The 24558-nt window shown below is 39.8% G+C and overlaps 3 protein-coding genes across 5 annotated transcripts; 2 read left to right on the forward strand and 1 right to left on the reverse strand.

The window, feature by feature from the left end:
* Positions 1-1996: 1996 nt before the first annotated feature.
* LOC129106803 (zinc metalloproteinase nas-14-like) lies at positions 1997-7011 on the forward strand. 3 transcript variants are annotated; one of them, XM_054618027.1, is made up of 12 exons: positions 1997-2163; positions 2236-2289; positions 2372-2428; positions 2526-2582; positions 2668-2721; positions 2832-2878; positions 3049-3118; positions 3201-3315; positions 5788-5960; positions 6106-6187; positions 6363-6484; positions 6963-7011. In XM_054618027.1, exons 1-12 carry the CDS (start codon positions 2076-2078, stop codon positions 6983-6985), a joined length of 942 nt encoding a protein of 313 aa, XP_054474002.1. In that variant the 5' UTR covers positions 1997-2075; the 3' UTR covers positions 6986-7011. The 3 variants fall into 3 exon arrangements, with proteins under 3 accessions (XP_054474002.1, XP_054474000.1, XP_054473999.1); XM_054618025.1 differs by lacking the exon at positions 6963-7011 and having other exon boundaries at positions 2532-2582; positions 6363-6775; XM_054618024.1 differs by lacking the exon at positions 6963-7011 and having other exon boundaries at positions 6363-6774.
* A 1735-nt stretch (positions 7012-8746) lies between these two features.
* ttll2 (tubulin tyrosine ligase-like family, member 2) lies at positions 8747-11417 on the forward strand. Its single transcript, XM_054619098.1, has 3 exons — positions 8747-8968; positions 9415-10772; positions 11099-11417. Exons 1-3 carry the CDS (start codon positions 8747-8749, stop codon positions 11415-11417), a joined length of 1899 nt encoding a protein of 632 aa, XP_054475073.1.
* Positions 11418-11979: 562 nt separating this feature from the next.
* Positions 11980-22783, reverse strand: si:ch211-140l13.3 (uncharacterized). Its single transcript, XM_054619099.1, has 11 exons — positions 22659-22783; positions 22423-22480; positions 21628-21973; positions 20643-20855; positions 19015-19108; positions 18367-18466; positions 16584-16787; positions 14384-14524; positions 14104-14188; positions 12847-12967; positions 11980-12427 (listed from the first exon to the last, which is right to left on the reverse strand). Exons 1-11 carry the CDS (start codon positions 22781-22783, stop codon positions 12241-12243), a joined length of 1674 nt encoding a protein of 557 aa, XP_054475074.1. The 3' UTR covers positions 11980-12240.
* Between the last annotated feature and the right edge of the window lie 1775 nt (positions 22784-24558).

The following is a 24558-nucleotide window of genomic DNA, read 5'->3' on the forward strand; positions in this document are numbered from 1 at the left end:
CCGCCTTCACGGTCTGTGGGGAAACTGGGTGTCTAAATTAGGATCAGGTTTGTTAGGTTTTGCAACTTTCAGTCTATGGTTTTTACGTACAAGCAGTGCAGGGAAGAAGTACTATGGGCAAAAGTATTCGGATATTTTACTTGAGTAAAATTAGCAATATCACAGTGTAGCAATACTCTGTTACAAGTAAAAGTAATCAAATTAAAAAATGAACTTGAGGATGAAATGTGCAAATATTGCCAAAGGAATGTGCAACTAATAATGCTAAAAACTATGGATTATTTTTTTGCATCTGTTTTTAAGCTCTTTGTATTTTACAGCAAATCCTAAATCGCAAATCTAATTATAAACTGGAAATAGATTACAGAGAGCAATATTCAGTCTGTGAAAAAAAGTCTCTGGAGGGGAAAACAAGTCAGCAAATACAATGATTATGTCTTCAGAGTGTCGATACAAAATCTGTCCTGCACATAGCACTAATGATAAAAATAGAATGAATGTTTTTTACATATGATGTGTCCATCACGTGGACACATCATGTGTCTACGGTCTTTGTGGCACCTGAAGGCAGCATTATTGATGACAAGAATAGAGCATCATTGAGATGTTTTCCTGCTGCTTTTCCAGTTATGTGTCTACTGCTGTTTGTGCAGTAATACCTGAATGCAGCATTCCATAACCATAACCATCTATATAAATGTATCATTTAGTTATAATTTCATTAGAGTTTATAAAGAGTCATTCCTCAGTTTGGGATATAGATCCGGCTTCCTGTAAGTACCACCTCAGGGCAAAAATGCACAAGCATTTAAATGGAGCCTCCAGGTGTCACATTGCGCCCTCTGGTGGCCATGACGGACCACAACAAAAACTCTCACTCATCGCTTGACTTATTCAGGCCCAGCTGTCTAAACAGTGTTGGATATTTAGGTATTTTCCCAGTTGCTGAAATAGCTTGAATCTTTCATTTATTCTTTACCATTGACATGTTTGCTTTTCCAATGCCCTTCTTAACATTCGTTATTATCGAAAAAATCGTGCTAAAACAGCTCCTCAAGAGCTGTAAGGGCATTTTGTTTGGAGCATGTTTATCTTTATATAACAAGGGGTGAGAGGAAATAGATCTAACTATCTAACAAACTCAGGAATAGTGCAACTACACGGTCAGCATCTTATCTCATCTTAGTCCCCTAGAACACCACAATTCCCCTCCTGTACATCCATTTTTGAGCATTGTGGCTTTCGACACCCACGATTCTCTCACAAGAAGAGCATGAGAAAAATATTTTGAACATTTCTGAATGCATAAGGAAAATTTATAAAGAATAAAAACAGCAACATGGGCTCAACGCTGATGTTGGAAAATGCTCTTGTAAAAAACCTCAAAGGAAAGGTTCATTGACAAGTCAAGAAAGAGAGTTGAGGAGGACTGAACGTGCAAAATATTGACTATGGAATGTGTGTATATTCACAGTACAAAGAAAAACATATGTGCATTTTACAAAAATGTGTGTAAATCCATAGTTAGTAGTTATCTAAAACTTAGATATCCTCCACTACACATGTCAGTGTCTGTCAGTATTATGATGTGAATGATTAGGTACTTGTGTTGCATGCTTTTTAGAAAAAGAAAAAGAAACTAAAAAAAAACCAACATTTTAATTGTCACATACAATACATACAGTAGCATACTGTAACAACTACTTTGTTGGATGTGGGTACCTACTTTCTTTTTCCAATTTAGACTGAGAGGGGCTCAATTGGATGGATTGATTGGGTCCCCCATCCCTCACCCTGAAACCTCATTGAAAAACCTCATGAATGGCTGTTTTAATGGCCAATAAGAACAAAGGGAATGCTTACAGCCAGCAAAACCTGTTTCAGCATTGGACACCTAACTATAAAGACTCTAGGACTGACTTGAAAAACTGTGAATCCATCCTGACACAAGTACAAGTATTGTAACATTAAAACAGAGAGCATTGGCTCCCTCTACAGTCCAGTCTGGAGCTCATAATCAGTGTGAAGTGATTACACATGTTGAGCAGCCTAATGGTTATCAGATCTCTTAAGACATGCAGAGGTGTTTGGGTTCGCAGCTTCTGTCTTTGTTGAAGTTGTGTTGCACTATGTGGCTTCTGGTCTTCATCTGCATGTTGACAGGTACAAACTGAAGCATACAAACCACATTTTGTGCTGAGCAATAATGATCATATGCTCTTTCTCTTCCTGCAGCTGTTGGTGGTGTACCCACACATCCAACCCAGGAGCCTACCAGTAACATAACAGGTTGGTGTTCGCTGAAGGGCTCTGTATTTTTTTTTAACACTAACAAACAAACTATTGATGATGAATTCTTTCATTTTCCTAGATAATGTCATGTCTATGCCTGATGTGCCGAAGCCAGCCACTACAGCTGCTTTACAAGGTAGATCGTCTTGTATATGTTACACACAATGACTATGCCAAAATAAATCAGTATTAAATTACCTAAAATGTACAAATTTCACTGATTTCTCCTTCAGTGTCAGTGGGAGTCATCCCCTTAAATACCACCCAGAATGTGACTAGCCCTGCAGCAGGTTGGTGCCCATTTATTATTATTATTTTATTTTTTTCAGACTTTATGTTTAAAAACAATGTTATTAAATTCTCAGATTTCTTCAGGTACGGTGACTTCAATGCTTGAGCCACAGCTAGCCAGTGCAGAGACATTGGAAGGTAAACTGAAAATATGTTAAATATATATTTATTTTGAAAAAAATGCATTTTTATTTCCCAAAGAGATTGGATGTACATTGACTGTTTTTTTTATTTTTATCATGTCATAGAGCTTCAAGAAGACATAATCATCCAAGAGGGAGATATTTTGATGCCGGTAAGATGGAGAACTTAAAAAAACGTATTTAAAGACTGGAATGAATATCTCCAGCATGAGAGGAAATACAATTGATGTTAATATTCTGTCACTAAATATTAGCATTAACACACAAGAAATTGAGTTTTTGTGTGGAGCTAGTTATGGTGTCTATCTGTCTAAACTTCCAGGAGTATAGGAATGCAGTGAAGACCCTGTGGCCTGACGCCATCATGCCATACACCATCAGTAATGAGCTGGGTGGGTTATTGTTGATCCAATGTGTCTGAGTGCTGGAGTGCAGATCACAGAATTTTTATTTTATTTTATTTTATTCCAACAGCTCATCGACGGCTTAACATCCTCTCTGCCTTCAAGATGATCTCAGATTTCACCTGCATTCGCTTCAGACCGCATACCGAGGAGTTCAACTACCTCAAGTTCCGGGATGGCAAAGGGTGAGAAATGTTAGGTCTGTTTTTAAATGGTCAGTTCACCCAAATAACAATCAAGCAAATTTATCTCTTATCTCTAGTGGTACCTAGCCATGCAGATTTTATTTTTTATTTTTGCCTGTATAATCACACCTGTCTGTATTCATAAGAAAACTTTTCAAAACCCCAGATTGCAAATTGATTTACAGAGGGCAAAATATCACTTCAATGTTATAATGGTAAAACCAATTCTGGTAAACTAACAATTCAAGTTAAGCTCTCTGATTTTAGTTTGTTTTAAGAAGATCAATAGCTATGATGTGGTCACATCTCTTGGACCTGGTTTGAAGCCTGTTTTTTTTAATTTATTTTCTTCTTGTGTGTGTGTCGACACTATTCGTGGAAAGAGATGCTGCTGAATGTTTTTAAAAATGGAATTATCAATTAGAATCACCTCCATTATGTCAGGTGGACATTAAGATCAGAAGGTACAGTGCCCTCCAGAATCATTGGCACCCTTAGTGAATATGAGCAAAACAGGCTGTGAAAAAATGTCTTTGCTGTTTATCCTCTTGGTCTTTCATTCAAAATATTCACAAAAACTTACCTTTTCATTGAAGTAAAATTATTGAAAGAAAACATGTGTGCCACAATTATTGGCACCCCTAGAAAATATCATGATTAAAATCTAACTCAAGTATAATTCCAGTCATATTTTACATTTTTAAGTTCACCTGTTTGATTAGGAACTCTTAAGTGGTCAACCATGACTTCCTGTTTCACTGGGGTATAAATATGAGGTGACACAGGCCAAATTCCCTTAGTCATTCATCACTATGGGAAAGACCAGAGAACACAGTGACGATGTGCGACGAAAAGTTATTGAGCTGCACAAATCAGAAAATGGATATAAGAAAATCTCTAAACAGCTGAAAATACCCATTTCCACTATCAGGGCAATAATTAAGAAGTTTAAAGCAACAGGAGATGTTAAGAATCAGCCTGGAAGAGGACGTGTGTGTGTACATTGACCCCACGCACTGCGAGGAGGATGGTTCGACTGGCAAAAAAAATCTCTGAGGATCACAGCTGGAGAATTGCAGAGGTTAGTTGAGTCTTGGGGGTTAGAAAGTCTCCAAAACTAGCATCAGACGCCACCTACATCACCACAAGTTGTTTGGGAGGGTTGCCAGAAAAAAGCCTCTGCTGTCAATCAACAACAAACTAAAGCGCCTACAGTTTGCCAAACGTTACTGGGACTTTCAATGGGACCGGGTTATATGATCAGATGAGACCAAAATAGAGCTTTTTGGCAACAAACATCAAAGGTGGGTTTGGCGTAGACAGAAAGATAGCCATACAGAAAAGCACCTCATACCCACTGTGAAGTATGATGTGGTATCTTTGATGTTGTGGGGCTGTTTTTCTTCCAAAGGCCCTGGACATCTTGTTCGGATACATGGTATCATCCACTCCGTCAAATACCAGCAGATATTAAATGAAAGCCTCTGCCAGGAAGCTTTAAATGGGCCGTGGTTGGACCTTCCAGCAGGACAATGATCCGAAGCACACCTCAAAAATGGTTCACCGACCACAGAATAAAGGTTTTGCCATGGCCATCACAGTCCCCCAACCTAAACCCCATAGAAAATCTGTGGGATGAGCTGAAGAGGAGAGTCCACAAGCATCGACCTCGGAATCTGAAGGATCTGGAGAGATTCTGCATGGAGGACTGGTCTCAGATCCAGTGCCATGTGTTCACCAACCTCATCACGCATTATAGGAGAAGACTGAGAGCTGTTATCTTGGCAAAGGGAGGCTGCACAAAATATTAAATGAAGGGGTGCCAATAATTGTGGCACATATATTTTTGAGAAAAATATTTGTTTCATGATAAGAATTTATTTTTTCTTTCAATTATGTTACTTCAGTTAAAGGTTAGATTTTTGTGAATATTTTGAATGGAAGATCATGAGGATAAACAAAGATTTTTTTTTTTTCGCATCTCGTTTTGCTCATTTTTACTAAAGGGTGCCAATAATTCTGGAGGGCACTGTATGTGTATAGCCACATCCTACAACACCTAGGCATATGACTTGATGAAAAGTTAACTTTTGATGTTCATATTGAAGATTTATCTAAAATAGCTAAGGCCAAAACTGGGCTTTGCCATTTAAAAAAAATTTGAGACCAGAGAGAAAATAGTTTAATTTTCTGTATGTGACTACGGTAATGTGAATTTTATTTATTTTTTTCTTGTATCTTAATCCCTTCTCCAAAAAAATATTTAGCAAACTCTCTCTCAATGTTGCATTTTATGACTCTTTAGGATGGTCCTCTCTGTACCAGAGGAGCAAAATGACCATCTTTAACATAGCAATAATAAACTCTTAGCCTCTGCAAATAGACCAAAACTCACAACATGACATGGAAAATGCCTTTTTGTACTTTTTGTGAATCGACTCTTGTCCTCCTGGCTGCTGTTTGTGTCTGTAGTTGTGCATCCTTCGTCGGTTGTCAAGGAGGAGCCCAGTCGCTGTATTACGGCAGCTCTTGTAGCGTTGGGAATCTCTGCCATGAGATCGTTCATGCTCTGGGACTGCATCATGAACACACCCGCAAGGACAGGGATCAGTACATCTCTGTGCAGTGGGAGAGTGTCATGCCAGGTGAATGCTTTTTTTCTGGGCACTCAGATCAGACACAAGATGCTTTAGAGTTAGAAGATTGGTATAAAATATTTGGACAAAGCTAGTGAATTTCCTAACTTGACTGCAAAAGACCAAAGTAATCAGTCATTTCTGATTTTTAAAGGGAAAGAAGGGAGCTTCAAGGTGAAAGATGGAAACACTCTCAACCTGCCGTATGACCTCAACTCCATAACGCACTATGGAAAGTAAGTCCTTACCCATCATCATATATTTAGATTTTCTTTTTTTTTTTTTTTTTTTAATATTTCAAATAATTATATTGTCCTTTTTTTTTGTTTGTTTTTTTTAAGTTACTAATCCCGGATAGCTTGTTTTTATTTATTTTTTACTGGTAAATTGGATATGTATTTTTTTTTGCAGGTATTTTTTCAGTGAAAATGGGAGTCCAACTGTATTGCCCAAGCAGAGTGGGACGGACATGGGTCAGAGAACACGCCTCAGCGATCTGGATATAGAGAGACTGAACATACTCTACCACTGTGGTAACAACTTCCTCAATACACTAATGCAAAGTCATCTCAGAACTTTGTTTTCTGTGCGTTAGTTCAAGCAGGCGGAAAGCGTTCCAACAGTACAGAGACTCATTTCTTTTAGGATCCACTTTAAAATCGTACTCATGCCGTTCATGCGGTCTCCCAGTTAGTATTCGATCTGCTGATGGTTTCTGCTTTTTAAAGCCTGACTTAACTACAGTTTTATACAAACTGCCCTTTCACCTGACACCTAGTCTTGTTTGTTTACACATAGGAGAGCTCTGTTGTGCAACGATTTTATATTAAGTGTTAAAGTTCGACCATTTCAACCATTAGGACTATTTTATTTCTAATATTTGTATATTAAGTGTGTATTTTGCTTTAATTTTTTAATTTTATATTTCTATTGTGCTTATTATGGAAAGAACTTTGTGCTCCCAGTTTGAAACGTGCTATACAAATAAAATAATTGTATTTTTTCTTCCAGCTGAGCGGATGAAATCGTTGTGAGCGGGTTGGCTGTTGGTTGACCTGCATTTTATTTTTTTTTTTTTTTTTTTTGTGCATTTTTAATAAAAATCATAAAATCCTACTTTTTGTTTGTTATTTCTAGCACTCTGTACCTGCTGGCCTATATGCATTACATTAAACCCTATATGTGTGGAACACCCCAAGGACAGAAAATATACTGCTCTGGGATCAGAAGCAGGTCTGGACCAATTTTATATGCAAATAAAGAGATTCATATCTTAATTTGACATTTTTTTAAATGTACTTTTTATGCTTCTGTAGATCACTCTAAATTGCCTTGTGTCTGAATGGTGCTGTATAAGTAAACTTGCCTTAAAGACAGTCAAAATATAATTTTCATTTTTTTTGTAACATTTTGTGTAAAAAAACAAACAAAAAAAACACTGTAAAACACAACAATATTTTTGATGAGTCACTTTGAACTGTGATTACAAAAAAAGTATCTATCCAACGCAAGGTGCTTTAGTGTGACTAATTTAGCGGCCAGTGAATGCATTTTAACCCTGGCAAAAATAGACCTTTTGTACATTCTTATCCTCTTTGGTATCACCATAATATTCCCACTAACACTGAATACTTTTACTTTGATGGCAGGACTGCATTACATTCATCATATAATTTATCAAGTTTTATTTTCCATTTTAATGTACATTCTCTTTCTATGTCCATTTGCGTAAAGCACTCTGCTGCATTTCTTGTATGAAAGGTGCTACACAAATAGTATATTATGATCATTAGCGGTTATCAGAATATTAAATTACTGCAACAGTTTATTTCTACGATAACAGCAGGTTTACAACAACGATACAGAGCTAACACAGTAGGCACTCGTTCAACTTACAACCATTGTCCTGACACTTGCCTGACTGAAGACCTGCAGTAGGAGGAGCTAAGAGCCCTCCTACTGCAGTGCGAGAGTCTCTCAACGTCTAGACTTCATTTACCTGGCAGAAAGGATGTAAGACTAATGTGCATTCAAGATTCTAAGGTAAGACATATCTTTTTTTCAATATTGCAAATTCTTAATTTGTGTACATTTATTTGAGAAATGGTAAGTTCCTGGTTTACATATTCTAGTATGTGTTTGAATACTTAACATGTAAACCATCTATTACTTGCATTTGACTTTATTATTATTATGATGTCTGTTTCTATCCCCATTTTCGGCATATTTTGGTTTGTTAAAAGTGACCATTACAGCACTATTTTTTTGGTCATGGTAAATGTTTTCAGATAGTGAAGTAACAAATTTCAGCACATGTAAGTGAGCCAGCCACACTTAAACTTGAGTCTGATCCCTCTGTGTGTGCAGGTTGGTAGACAAAGTGTCAGGTTTATGTGGGCTTCTCAGATTTACCTTGTAAGTGCTTAAGTTTACATACACCGCTTCTCTTTTGTTTACATTTTAGCACATTGGCACCATTAACGGTATGCAAAATAAGCTATTAGCTGTTCCAGTTTGTGATGTACCCATGGATGTCGAGATAACTATCACTGGATTAATTTTATACTGAGGAAAAGTAAAAAATGTGATGATTCTCAGGCAGGTTCTGAATCCTTTCATATGATTTCTAAGAGGATTTATGAATGTTTATTCATGATGGACAACGTAGATAATGATTTCCTTTAGAAGCACAAGTCACACTGACTGATCTAAGTGTTAAGATTTCACTGTTGTTTAACAAAAAGGAGTTTGCATTTTGACTCAGATTCATCTCGTGCTACAGTTTACGATGCTGCATGGCTGCATCGCTGGTGTTCAGACTACATGACAGAGGACCAGAGGTGGTGAGGGAGGTGCTCCTGGAGCGAGGATGGGAAGAATATGACCAAGAAGAGCAGGAGGAGGAAGACTGGAACCTCTACTGGCGGGGCTCTGCTTTTCACAACTCAGAGTATCACAACCTGTTGCCATGGCAGCGCCTCAACCACCATCCCAAAACTGTTGGCATCACACGCAAGGTGATAACAGTCCGACATGTTGTGTTTACTTTGTGAGATAGAGAAATATGCAAACTTTTGTGGGCTTTTTGATAAGGACACCAGAATCATTAGTGTGTTTGTACTTTATATTATTAGGTTTGTTGAGACTTTCAAAACGGACATATTACCAAGGAAGTTTTGCCAAAAGAAGAATTAGTTTTACAAATATTATTATTGCATTAATCTTAATTATGCAAAAATTCAACTGGATTTAGTAGATCAATCTGGTATTTTTAACCTAAATAACAATCTTTTCCTAAACTGAACCAAGAAGTTAAGAAGCCTAAACACAACAAAGTGTTTGCAATAATAGGGGGTAAATTGGGCCTTTGCGATAATACCAAACCAAAAATGTTAGAAAGTTAGAAAGAGTTTGATCTTTTTAGTTAAAATGATCACACTCTGATTTTTAATTATTTTGGAAGGACTGCTTGGCTCGCAACCTGAGGAGAATGAGAGCCACGTTCGGTACAGCTCTCTACGACTTCAGTCCCACCGCCTTCATCCTCCCCAACGACTACACCCGCTTCCTGTCCGAATACAACAACCTGCGTCTGGCCGGGGGGCCGTCGGTCTACTGGATATGTAAGCCTGTGGATCTCTCCAGAGGCAGGGGGATCTTCATCTTCGAGGACATTAAGGACTTGGTCTACGACTGCTCCGTGATCGTACAGAGGTACATCAGTAACCCCCTGCTGATCTCCGGCTACAAGTTCGACCTGCGGATCTACGCGTGTGTGAAGAGCTTTCACCCGCTGACCGTTTACCTTCACCAAGAAGGCCTGGTGCGTTTCGCCACCGAGAAGTACAACCTGTCGTCTCTGCGCAACCTGTACGCTCATCTCACCAACACCAGCATCAACAAGTTCGGCCCCTTCTACAAGGCGGCAAAGGAGAGAGTGGGCCGAGGATGCAAGTGGACCATGAGCAAGTTCAGGCATTTCCTCCACAGCCAGGACATCAACGAGCTCCTCCTGTGGCAGAGGATCAACAACATCGTCACCCTGACCCTCCTCGCCATCGCTCCGTCCGTGCCTTCCTGTCCAAACTGCGTGGAGCTGTTTGGCTTCGACATCCTCGTTGACGTCGCGTTGAAACCTTGGCTGCTGGAGGTCAACTACAGCCCTGCGTTGACTCTGGACTGCCAAGCGGATATTACAGTGAAGAGAGGGCTGATCGGCGACCTGATTGATTTGATGAACTATACCTTTATCGACAGCTTGAGAGAGAGGGGCTATCGGAGACATGGGTACAAGAAGCTTTGTTTACGTGCTAACCGCCTCTTGCATGTTCCAACACCACCCGTGCTCTCCAAGTTTAAAGAAACCAAATTTCAGGAGCGAAAAAGTGGCGGCCAGTCTTCACGGAGACTGCCAATGATAAAAACTCTTTGCCAGCCGGAAAAGATGAACAAAAGACAGTCCAGACAACATGCTTCTGTGGCAGACACCCAAAGACACTTTCCCCCTGTTGACTCAAACCAGATAAATGCAACCGGGGGCAGACTAGCCAACAAAACCCAAAGGGACAAGAGCCTGAACCTGATATTCGGCCCGTGTCCAAGGACAAACATGTCAGTGGTGAAGAGACAGACGTGTCTGGCTCTCGCTCAGCGGCTGACCGACAACAGGAGTCTTCACGTGTCTGAGGTTACAAACAATGACGACACTGAAACAGAAGCTGAGGTGGAGCGCTCAGGAGAGGCAGACGCTTCCTCTTCGATACATGATACCCGACACAGGGGGCTGGGATTCAGACAGACAAAGCTCCCGGACATTAACAGGTAAATACACGTACAAATGCAGACTTTATCAATACTAATACTAATAAAAAGGGGATTTCTTCAGCCAGATTTAAGAGACATTCAATCAAGCATGCATGACTGTATTAAAAACATTCTTATAATTAAATTATTATTGGTTTCAGTGACATTTAGTTTTTCGTGACTTGAATATTGTCTTGAAGGCGTTGGAGTTGTGAATTATGTAAAACAAGTACAGTTTATGGCTTGAAGATAGTAAAAATGTCGCCCAAATTGAGTGCAGAAAATACCACCCAATTTCAAACGTTCACATAGCGTAACAAACAAATGCTGTGGTTGTTTCACAGTGGGAGTCACACACCAGTAAGGATGGAGAGGACCACAGCACTGAAGGGACAACACTTTCCTCCGCTCAGAGTTGGAGACTTCATACGGACATTCCCGTTTAATGCAGCCACTCTGAGGGCCTCACGGCATGAACTGGATGTAAAGGTGGTCATACAGGAGCTTCACAAGCTCACGGCTCAGTTGGCCAAAACAGGCTACAGGTTGAGGAGAGAAGAGGAGAGGGTGAACAAGGAGACGGATGGTGAAAAAGACTTTGATGCACTGTTGTGGGGGCCGAAGGATCCTCCTTTGCTCAGTCAATGTTTTAAACCCACGTAAGAGTGTTTTTTTTAATTACATTCTTTCTTTCCAGATGTGTTGCTGAGTTCTGAGCTGTTTTTTCTTATATATTTTATTTTTCTACAGTTTCTGTTACATCTAATAAAGTGAAAGTGTACACATCACTTATGTACACCAAAGTATCATCCCACGAAAAATTCTTGCAGACATGAATTCAAATTCACAAGGAGACGTGAGAAATAATCTATTTAATAATTTATTTAATGACCGACTGTGTCTCAGTGGTAGAGCAGGGCCGTTCTTAAATCAGAGTGTCAGCGGTTCGATCCCTGGCTCTCCGCTAATCAATGTCGATGTGTCCTTTGGCAAGAAAATGAACCCCAAATTAATTAGGCTGTGTCTGCGGTGTATGAACGGGGATGAATGATTAGTTAGAGTCCTGATGGGCAGGTGGCACCTTGCATGGGAGCCCGTCATCGGTGTATGAATGGCAGTGAATGGGTGAATGGTATGTAGTGTTGAAGCGCTTTGAGTCTATTTACTATTTTACCTTATTTATTTTAGAAAAACTTGTTTATTTCAAAAATGACAAATAGGGGAGCATTTCATTTTTCACGACAAAACGAAAAGTGGTCATAATTAAATTGAATCATTATTGGGGATAACACATAAATACCAAATAAATACTCAGAAATGAATTACTTGCTACATGAGGGTAAAATACAAAGTTAAATCTACAATGTGTGAACATCTATAATCTAATGTTCACACACGCATTTATAAAAGTATTTCTTCCCAGCACTTCATCCCCAAACACGCACACACACAAACCCTCTCTGCCTCACACAACAAACACATTGATTTAAGATGTAAGATGGTCACTCTGTCTTTTTTCCTTGGTGCGTATTCTGCCTGATGCGTACTTGGTTTCCTGTCGTCCGTTGGGATAGATGGTCTTAACCGTCCCGTCAGGATACTCCCTCCTCTTGTACTGGGAAGTGTGGATTTCTCTCTGACCGTTGGGGAAATCGACCATCTTCTCGCCAGACCTGGAAGAGTCGCCGATCCAGAAGGCACAACGAACAAATTACTTCTTTGAAATTCTGATTTGGCCCTGTACTATTTATTTTTTGAATAACATAACCACAACCGGTTCATATTGGCATCTAAGAACATGAAGCTAGTTATATGAATATTATGGACACAGACTGCAGAATATGATACCGTCAGACTGTGTAGAATAAGATGATTTTTCCATTCCCTCAACCAAATGTTTAGGGTTTGATATCAAAACTCCATTATGTCAGCGTCTGTCCTCTTACTGGTTACCTCATGGTGTCATTTATTGATGAGCAAAGCTATTCGCTGCCACTTTAATGACAGCTAGTGTTCCTGGGTTGCACTGGCTTTCTGACCCTGCAGACACCCTGAAGATGATCCTGACACAAAGCAGCGACTTCAGTCTTACGTTGAGAGGTGAACAATGGTGCCGTCAGGGAAGATCGTCCTCTCGCTGCTGTCGGGCTCCAAATACTTGATGGTCTGGTCTGGAAACAAGATCTCTCTCTTCCCCCCAGGATGTCTCTTCTCTGTTACAGAAGGAGACACATTATCAATGAAAGACTATACTATGAGCTGTAGCCATATGGGGCAAGTCTGCAAATGTTTTCACTGTCTGTCAGAGACGTTGACCAAGGTTTCAACGGATACACTCTGTTGTCAGTTTGTCAATAAATCTAAATAAATCTGTTTGTTTCTATGAAAGACATTTGGTATGAAATATTCTTTCTATTTTTATCATTACATCTATATTTGGAGGGCCAAAAAATTTAAACCTGCAAAAACTGATATTTTTGACCACTTGGGGGCATCAGAAACAGCTTTGATACATCGTTACCTGTTAAGTTGATTGATTTATATGGCAAACAGTTGCTTTTTAAGAAACATTCATTCTGAGTCATATTTGTGTCCACATGATGAATATGAGTCCAATATTCTCTCTCTTTTAGCTATGTTTTTGGCCCCTACCAACTCCTGACGGAAAGATCTGTGTGTTTAGTTGCTAAGTGCTCTATAATGTCACCAGCTAGTCGCTAACTGTGTGTGTCTGCTGTAGTGTACGCCGGCTTTTTGGAGCTTTTCTTATAAAATCTTCTGCCTCCTGTTGCAAAAAAGGCACTTTGAGAGCGGTAAAAGTGAACTAAAACTGAAAAAGTAGCAGCCGGGAAATGAACATACACAATGAAAATGATATCAGCCAAATTTTCCAGTCCCTTTCTTACATTTTGGGAGAATTGTGAACTTGGGGAAGCTTTGGAAACTTTGAAGGTGATAGATCCTCTTAGAAAGGCCAATGTTGCTCTTATGTCTACCATACAATCATATAATACAGTATTTGATTTATGTAATGTTATAACCCCATTTGTGTTTTGTGGGTGATTTTAAATCAGTGCGACAATTTTATGTCTTGCTACAATGTATCTTTGTGAATTGTCAAATTTAGCAAGTCTAAAAATGTATAAAATGTGGTTATGAAGATAAAAAAGTAGCAGCCAGACAGCAAAACAAGATAACTATAAAGCCTGGTAAAGCATTGTTTGTATATTTGATACATTGTTGTAAAAAAAATATCAATTATAGACCCTTTAAAGATGAGGACTATATGACATTAAATAAAATACTCAAACCATGACAGATGTAGATTTCTCGGTCCGGGCTCGCTTACCAATCTGCTTGTTGGGGAAGTGAAAGACTTCCAGACCATTTGGGTGGGTGGTGTGTGTTGTCTGTGAACCAGCATAGTAATACACCTGTAACACACATACACATGAGCTACTGTAAGTGATCCAAATTAATAAATCAAAATTAACATCTTTGTCTGCTCACGCAATGCAGCACAGAAATACAACCATGAAAACAAAACAAAAAAAGTATTTATAAAGTTTTTAAACATGCATTAAGGTAATAAAAAAAGGTAACAAATGTGGGCACAGAAGAGAGCTCACCACTTTCCCATCCTCCAGAATGTGTTTGATGTCACCATTTAAAAATGTTACTGTTTTTGTCTTCTGGTCTGCAGAAGGTATTTTACGTGTCCGCTCAGTCAAGGTCACCAGGCCGCATTCGTTGGAGAATAGCTGCTCCATCTCGGGAGATAAAGACATCTTCGTCAGTACAAGTGGTGAATATGGTGTTACATTTTTGTCCAGTTTTTGATTTGAAGATTTTGGTTTTTTAAACTAATTTCTACAAGACGCTTTAGCAGGCTCCAAAGTGTTTGAATTGTCATTTCTGAATGATTTTGAGGAAAATGTACACATTTAATAGGGATTTTTTTTTATTGATTATTATTCAAATTAAATATTTTCCTAATTACCAATGAAAGAGCCTGAATCCTGGATTTATTTAAATGTCAATAACGGTTTTTTTTCCTATTTCATTGACAACTTAATGTAGCCCTTTAAGACAACTTAATGTAGCCCTTTAAGACAACTTAATGTAGCCCTTTAAGACAACTTAAAGTAGCCCTTTAAGACAACTTAATGTAGCCCTTTAAGACAACTTAATGTAGCCCTTTAAGACAACTTAATGTAGCCCTTTAAGACAACTTAAAGTAGCCCTTTAAGTTGGGAAGGTGAACTCAAGTTTGAGCAGTGACACAACTGGCACAGGGAGCATATCCACTTGCACAGCATAAACCTGTAATGAGATCAGTCAGTGCTTTGACACCATCTTTTGTCCATCCTCATAAATTATTGCCGGGGTGCTTAAAGACCACTTAACGGTGTATTATGTACTTGAATCATTTGATACCAACAAGATTTACACGACAGTAAAATGAAGTAGCTTTGAGTGTGTGAAGCAATGGCGTAGGTTTGGTTTAGACATGGGTGGGGACACATGTTAAGCCCGGAATGATGGGTCCTTCCCTAGAAAGTTTGGAGTGACAAACACTTCATTACCTGCATTTTCCTGGAGCCATTTATGGTGGAAAAGTCTTTATTTGTGATAAGGAAGGCATTTTTTCTTTCCTCTCCGCTTTTGTGTCTTTATCCTCTCTAAATGTGCATGTGGCACCTATCACCTCAATGATAAATTAAATGAATTTTAATTAATTTATAAACCTATGAAATTGAATAGCTCATACGTGTTCCAGCCTTAAAACCTTATCCCACATATCTGTGTTCTCTGGGAAGTCGGGTAATAGTTTAAAAAGTTTGAGAAAAACATTGTAATATCAAAAGAATAAAAACATTTAATTTCACTCATAGTTGGCTGATGATCACACAAGGAAGTGCATTTCTCCAAGTCAGTCAACAAAATATTCTGTTTCTCAGTCTCTCTGCGTGTGCAACGGGGGATAACACAAATGTTACATGAGAAGTTTGCTCAAACATTGGTAGGGACAATTCTGTCCTCCAAAAATATTGAAAGGGACATTTCCATGCAGTCCATATGCAAATCTACGCCCCTTGTTGTCAGGGCGTAGATTTGTTGTCAGGTTTCCTTATCTTATTCTCATGGGTGTCATTGCCTTGGGCCGCCCCAAGACCTTTAGGTGGGAGCCAGTCCATTAGAGTGAGTTAATGTGTTTTGTTATGTTACTTTTCCTTCTTTGCTGTTTTTCTGTCATTTGAGGGGACCCAGCATTAACCCTTGGCACCCCCATGATGTCGGTCTGGTCCAACAAACTGTGTGAGGAAGAGTTATCTGCAATAACTCTTCCTCACACAGTTTGTTTTGTGTATACTGAAATGCACCACAATTCAGGGTAAATATGACTGACAAACTATATTAATCAAGATGACATAGGTGGGAGATTCCATGTTGATATTATTCATGTGATTTGTGACCTTAAGAGAAGAAGAGCATGTATATATATATATATGTATATATGTACAGGGGCGGCTGTGGCGTAGTGGAGAACAAGGTAGTTCTCCAATCAGAGGATCGGTGGTTCAATACCCGGCTTCGGCAGTCGATGTGTCCTTGGGCAAGATACTTAACCCCAAGTTGCTCCCGAAGGCTTGCCATCGGTGTGGACTGGATGTTGCATGAATGTTAGTTAGAGTCTGATGGTGGGACCTTGCATGGTAGCCCTGTCATCAGTGTGTGAATGGGTGAATGATATGTAATATACTACTGATTGTAAGTCGCTTTGGATAAAAGTGTCTGCTAAATGTAATGTAATGTAATATATTTTACCTTTGACTGTCCCTCCTGCAGTATGGTGGTTGTCTGTGCAGTACATCGACCGGCCACTTGGCGGCACTGTGGTGTAACTGTGAGTTTCTCCCTCAGCTCAGAGTTTTCTCTAAATAATTCCTCCAGCTGGCGTCGAACTTCAGACCAGTCACTCTCTCTCTGCTTGAACTGCCGCTGAAGGGCCTCCACCTGCTGCCTGAGGGCCTGCACACACACACACACACACACACACACACACACACACACACACACGTAATTCTGGTTTGACTCATGTGTTGACTTGGAGGAGTATGTTTGTAAATGTTTGCACAGATTTACGCCATGCCGTGTTTACCCACTCTGCCCCTGACGACAATAATCTCTATCAGGAAAAAACTCGAAGCTGATGAGTCATAACGGAAGTGAGAACTGTGATGAGTTATTACCAACTGATAAACTGAAATGTCCTGAACTACTTAGCTAAACCATTTTCAGATGGTCCTTGTGCAACACTCATCTTCTTTACCAATAAGTTTAAGGTTGAAATGCAGAATAATAGAAGTATATTATCATAAAATGATATCTTTCCTTTTATAAAAGTTGTTCTTTTTCAGCTGGAACATATCTGAAAACTATTGGTGTCAATGCACTTTCCATTTTTCGGTCAAAACACGTTACTTTCTAATGACAAAAATGAAAAAGAGATATCCCTAAAATGTTACAGTGACAATTTAATTAAGTAAACAGCACACAAATAATATAAAAATGAATCAAAGTAAAAATATATGTTGAATAGATTTAGTCAGCCTAATTGAGACATTTGTGTTATTGTTTAAACTGCTTCAGAGAGGTGTTTTTTATTACCTTATGGTCATTTGTTATACAGAGAGGTGCTTCTGTTATTTAGCCTGCCCTCATAAAGCAACAATGTAAACGCAAGTGTACTTTGATCGAGCAAATATACTTTAAGTGTAATTGAAAAGAGTTCCTCATCTTGCAAGCACACTGCAACGCTACACAAAAACACTGTTTGTTACGTATCTATGGCGGTCAAATAAGAGCCACTATTTACATGCGGCGATGAACATTGCATCGGGTACGCCATCAGAGAAAAACTCATTCAGGCCTGACCCTGTGTGAATCATCAATAATAAATGTCCAACAATTAAATTTAGGTTACAGGTCATTTCCCAGCAGCACCCTGTGGCACTCTGATTCACATGCACGACATCATCTGCAACAATTACACAATCTATTGTCATCCAGTGGAGGAAAGTTTCCCATTTCCTTCAGACTCTTAATCTTTGTAATGAAAGGCTAAAGTGTTTCCTGAAAGCACTGTTAAAGTACTGCTATCAAAGACCTCATTATCTACTAAATGCAAATGACAATGCAACAACGTTGGAACCAGTTCTGCAACATACTGTTCTCTAAAAAGTGTGGGCGGTATTCATGGCTTCAGGGAATTCTGGAAGGAGCGTCGCATTAATGCGGGAATGTAAATTATTACAGAGGTAAGGCTCTGACACGGATAAGTGTCCTAACAGGAGACGGCAGTTCACCTGCATCATGTCAATGAGTAACTATCACATGTGTGTATGCAGCCTGGTGAGAAAAGGTGTGTGTGAACTGCTTGGTGGTTTGTGGTTGTGAAATGGGCAAGCAAATGTCATGACAAACGTTGAACATTTCAGCATAAGTGACATAAAAAACAGATCTGAGTCACAGAAAAATCCAGTTTGGTCCGCTTTTCCCTGCAGTCTGCACGTAGGCCAAGACACCTTACCTCCCACCAAAAACTGACCTGGAATTCCCCAGTTTCCAGTTTGTGCAGACTTTGTTGATTCCTCACGTCCTGGATCTGCTCTCTGTTCTCCACCACATCGTTCTGATCCGCTCTTTCTCTGCATACACACACAGCAACTTTAAATACAAATATTAAAGTAATGATAGAACAGGATGTTAGCTTGATAACATTTGCTTATTTGCAGTGAACACAAAGTAGAGCTGAGGCTGATGGGAATAATATGAGTTTTGCAGGTGTTTTTGGTCATATATTTATTGGACTAAATATATGGCGCTGGATTAAAAAGTCAGTTATCACAAATGTTATTGAATGTCTGTATCAAATTTCATAGCAATCCATCTCATATAGTATTTTGAATAATTTAATTTCCTTCATGGGGGATGTCATAAGTATCATGTCAAACTGTTAGTTTTGTTGATACAATGTTGCTGAATTAAAAAGGTCAGTGGAACTTTTTTGCATATCATTTCCTGTGTGGGCTTTCTCTGAAAGGAAAGACAATATATGATAATAAACCAGAAAGGAAGCTAAAACTTGCATAGTGCTTAACTGATGAATGAACCAACCTACTTCCTGGGCCAATGCTGTGATGCTAGATGTGGAAAAGATATTTAAGAATCTATTTGGCATGCTGTCAGTTTTTACCTTAGAAATCCGCTCCATGCTATTTTTGTTACATCCGGACTATCAGGATTCCTTGTTGGTTTCGATGAAGGTATCTTCAACATTTTCTGAGCCCCTAGACATAAAGAAAGACATAGAGGTCACTTGTAAGAGGCAGAATAATAGGAATTGCCTGTATACTTACAGGTGATCTAAACTTGAAATGAACAGTCATGTGAAGGAACAATAAACAAAACACATTTATGAGTGGAGAGTGACTTAAAGGTTCACAATTCAGGCATGGAAGACTATATTTTAAGAAGAACTGAACCCTGGAGGGATCAACATAAAAAATGAAAAATTCAGATTCAATCAAAAATATCAAAACCAGAGCAGAATATATGTTAAAGTAATAATGTGGAGAATTTGTCTGTTGGGTCACAATAACGCAAATGAGTTAAATCAACGGTGCTTAATCTTATGGCCCCTTATTGAAAGCCCTTGTATTTGCAGGATTACGAACTGGGTGTGTGTGGCGATCATGGATGTAAAAAGAGAGCTGGATAGAGTGTTGCAGGTCGGGGCCCCGTTCATTCCTAAAAAAGTTGTTTAGTGGCGCATGAAACAAAAATAAAGTCTGACTTCTGAGACTAAAATGAGTGGGATCATCCGGCGATCTTCCCACTCCATTGGCCCGTAGAGCAAGCGCACTAGCGTTTTCCCTCAACCCCGCCTCCCGGCCCTCGGTCCAGCTTCATTCTTTGGCTCATTCACATGGCTTATTCTGGCATATTCCTGAATCGGTGATTAGTTCATTTTACAACTTTTAGGACCCAATGATTTAATTGAGGGCAATTCAAGTGTTTGCAATAAGTTGATTCCACAAAAGAAAATTCACCACTAATTTACACACTTTTCCATTAGCTGTGTCCCAATCCAGCGGCTGAAGCCTTCGGAGGACCCAGCCTCTACCTCGCGGTCTACGTCGGCCGGGTCCTTTGAATACCACGAAGGCTCGACTGAGCGGTCCCCGAAATGAGACGTTCTGGTCTACAGAGGATTTCCCGCCCCCACCCTTTTGCCGCTCCCGTCTCCTAGCAACCAGCTGTGGTTGACCGATCATTTTAACATCAGTGTGATCTGATCGGGTCCTTTGTTTTTAGTTTTAACACTTGTATCTGTAGATATTCACGTGAGTTATTTACATTTAAATGTGAATTCTCCCGTTGCTCGTCCACTAGTCGCCATGTCATTAAAAAAAATAAGTCAACTTCACCGCCACGCAATGAATCTTGGGATATGTTGGGCCGTGAAGGACCATCAGTTGTATCCTCCGAATCTGGGAAAAGTAGTCTGCATTTGTCGGCCGCATTAGAAGTAGTCTTTGAAATGGGACAGCCTCGTCGCGGCCGCTGTGACGCAATCGGTCTACAAATGCACCCTCTGCTGGATTGGGATACAGCTATTGTCAGTCTTTTGTGAGTAAATTTTTTCCATAAAGCCTGGGGCCTTGGTGGTGACATTCCCAGGGAAGAAAATCACAAGCAGCGCAGTTAGGGAAGTGTCATCATGAAACAGACCAGCAATTATCGCTTATTGCCATAATTGCCACCAAAGATAACAAAACAGACATCTTCAAGATTGCAACTTTAAACATATGTCAAAATTACCATTAGAATCACCCTCAGTTTTATCATCTCTGTTGGAGCTGGAGGAAGAGGATCCTTGCTGAGGCACTAACGAAGAGCCAAGACTCTGGTCCTGATTCTGGATCTCCGGGAACATCCGTCCCTCCTCAGCCTCGCTGCCATAATCATCCTCCGATATATTTAAATTGGATTCCTGGAGGCCGAGGCAGGGAGGGGGGATGGGAGCTTGGGAAACTGGTGACACTGGGAGGGTGGGTTATTTTCATCCTCCCTGCCACTACCATCACCACCAGCAGTCCTTCTTGTGGGGGAAAGCGTGGGAAATATGCTGTGTTGCAGAGGTGTCGGGTCTTGACTTGTGTAGTTTGGCGCACAAACACAAAATGCTGCTGTTGTTGTAGCGGCTTGCTTTCCACCTTTAACCCAGTTTGAGTCTGTGCTGCTTCCTGGCCTTGACTTGCTGCACTGGCAAAGATGACAGCGTGTTTTTGTTTCATCACAGCATGTGGATTGAGTTTCCACGTTCAAGCTTGAGACTCTCTCCATGTGGTCGTCCTTGGTCTTAAAACTAACAATAACTTCCTGATTTATCCAGGCCTGAGGGGAAACCCTGTTGTCCCTCAAAGGGGGGGGGTGTTGAAATGTTGCAATAAGTTTGATTCATACGCAGCACTGGGACGTTTGGGTGTCCAGACGTGTGTGTTGTTCAGGGAAGGTTCCCATAGATCCTCTGAGGTGGCAACACATGAGGTCACTGCCATTTTTCTATGAGGCGCTGTGAATTCAAACTGATCTTTTATCTCGTCCTCGTCAACAATCAGCCCTCCAGTTTCATCATTGTTTTCCATTTCTTGTTGCCTCACCCTTTTCTCCCTGAAAGACATGTTATCAGTGTGTGTCGGCTCAGAGAGTGATTGATGAATTCTGCATTCTGTCTCATCATGGTTGTCTGCTTTTTCTTTCAAATGGGATTTCTCTTTGGACTTTCTCTCTTGGGATTGGCTACCTTCATCTTCAGGCATCTGTTTTACTTGGAAAGGTGGAGTATCAGGGTGGGGCCCGAGTGGAGTGTTGAAGTAAGTTTGTTCTTGGCCGTGATCAGGCTGAAAGGTCAAAGACTGGAAGGTTTCAAGCTGCGATCCTTCGTCTTTAAAGACTGCGGATGTTGCAGGGGAGCGCTTCTGGATTCCAGAGGTTAACTTCCCGCCGGGCTGCAGCCGGCTGAGGGAAGCGCTCCTCTGGGCTTCCTGCTGATCAGTGACCCTCAAATTATTTCTGTCCATCTTGGAAATGCCCTCACCCACCCGCAAGAAGTAACGTCTCTCTGTCAACCTCATCATCCCACTGAAGTTCTGAAAGATACAGTTAAAAGAAAAAATATTTTCAGAGTGACATGCAGATGTTAATATTGGCATTAAATAGAGTGCATGATAAGCGTTTTTCTGCCCATTTAGGCTACTTTATATGTGATTGGACAGGTAAGAATGTTTTATAAGCAGCGTGAAATCACTTTGTTGGTTTTCATCAATGAAAAGTTAAGTTACATTCTAATGGATTGGCCCCCCCTCTCCTCTCATTAACATGATTGAGATTATAAGGGCAGATGTACAAACAATCACACAGTAAATAAATAAAAACAAATAACCAACCAAAGCTCTGTGAAATTCTTCGAAAGATTGGAGATTTTTTTTTATGTTTAATCCAACAGAATTGGTGAAGATTATCAGTCCCACTCAATAAATTCAATTAAAAGAACAGCAATGCAACTTTATTCTGTGACATTCACTATTATGGAATATACCTGCAGCTGCTGTGGCTCAGAGACTTCATGCACTTTCAGATGCTCCTCCACACACTCCCTGAAGTTCAGCGTTGGTCACCCGACAGAAAAGAAAATTATATTTGGAAAAGAAAATACCAAATAATATCAAAGCAGAGTTAAGGTAACAAAGAAGTGGCACACATGTACTGCCATATCGAAGTTTTACGAGTAACAACCAAGAAACCTCCAGAGCTGTAGGGCAGCTGTCTGAGTACCTGTCTTTAGGTTTAGCAGGGGCCGATTGGGTCCTGGTCTCCGTCTCTGTGTACTGTCTGATCGGCCTCTGTAGTGGTAGGTAGGTGTCTTCGGTCTGTCGCCACCTTATTGGATCTATATCCATCTGTGAGAGAGACAGTTCATATACAGTGCTGTGTTTAATGCTGATGGATCAGAAAGAAGTGAATCTGCAGGATAGGAGGAGAAGGAAAGCTTCCCTGTAGTCCTGCTTGGGAGCCAAAAATATTCGACCGGATGAGTGCCAAACATTTCAGCCTCCTGTGAGATAGTATGGATGACAGTGAGTGAAACCTTGAATGAGTTATAGCAGAAGGCACAACTTTACAGTGGGTGTTACTGGAGTCACAAGTGGGCTTGACAATTTGCGAACAGTAGTCCGATTGTTGATCCGTCTGACAGGCCTCTGATGGTGCAATGCTTCACTTCTCAGATTCCTGCTCTATTCAAACACTAAAAAAATAAAAGAGCCTTGATCACGTTCCTTAAGGTTAATAATCACTGTTCATTTCAATAAGTAAAAAGGGTACCTATGAAATATTACATTCTAATTAAAGATACTAGAAGGAGCTTTCATTTTGTTTTGATTTTGGTGGTCCCTGTAGATAAAATAAAGTGTTTTGGAGCACCAGATTCCATTTAGAAAACCTCTCATTTTAGAGCAGCAGGGTCTGACATTCACCAGATGACAGACATTAATAATAACTACATAGAAATAGATTCCTCCTGATGGTCTCGTTTGCTTATGCAGGTCATATGGACGCATCATTTGGAATTTAGAATGTTTTATAACCAGTTATAAGTCCCTCATAATAGCTTTATTCTTGTTGGACAAAATCCAATGTTTAGCATTTTTATAGTACATATTCTTAGAGAATGTAAATAATCAAAATTTTCTTTGTAAATTGGAAACATTGGAAATGTCTATTGCCACTTTAATATATAAAAAAAATAGTCATCTTATCTGTGTGCTTTTTATTGACAGAATGAAGATGAAGAACGGCATCTGTAGGCCCTAATTTATGCAGCTATATGAATTTAATAATTTTGGTACAAAACGTCTTAGGAGTCAACTTTGCCAATTAAAATATAAAAGCACAAAAATTAAAGGGGCGGTATGACACAGACAGAAACTGCAGGTTTCATTGAATATAAATAAGAATAAGCTATAGTTTGCTGAACTTGGAACAACCTCATCATTTTCCATTTCTGTGCCGTTTGGTAAAGAGGATACACTCTGATCTACATTGAAGAAAATGTTATGGGTACATGTATATAATATCCATCCATCCATTTTCCGTAACCTGCTTATCCAGTTAAGGGTCGCAGGGGTGCTGGAGCCGATCTCAGCTGTCAATGGGCGAAGGCAGGGTACACCTGCCTTCGCATTGCTCTAGCATCCAGCACTACCGTTAAGAACCTTGGAGTTATCTTTGACCAGGATCTGTCTTTTAACTCTTATATAAAACAGATCTCAAGGACAGCCTTTTTTCATTTACGTAAAAAAAAAATCAGGCAAATCCTGTCTCAAAGCGATGCAGAAAAACTAGTTCATGCATTTGTTACCTCTAGACTAGATTACTGTAACTCCTTATTGTCAGGCTGCTCTAATAGGTCTCTTAGATCTTTACAGTTGATCCAGAATGCTGCAGCACGTGTTCTAACAAAAACTAAGAAAAGAGATCATATTACTCCAGTATTAGCTTCTCTGCACTGGCTCCCTGTTAAATCAAGAATAGAATTTAAAATTATTTTACTTACCTACAAAGCTCTAACTGGCCAGGCACCGTCTTATCTTAAGGAACTTATAGTTCCATATTACCCAACTAGAGAGCTGCGCTCAATCAATGCAGGGTTACTTGTGGTTCCTAGAGTATCTAA

Source organism: Anoplopoma fimbria, chromosome 18 (assembly GCF_027596085.1).
Source record: "Anoplopoma fimbria isolate UVic2021 breed Golden Eagle Sablefish chromosome 18, Afim_UVic_2022, whole genome shotgun sequence".
NCBI classification, from domain to species: Eukaryota; Metazoa; Chordata; class Actinopteri; order Perciformes; family Anoplopomatidae; genus Anoplopoma; species Anoplopoma fimbria.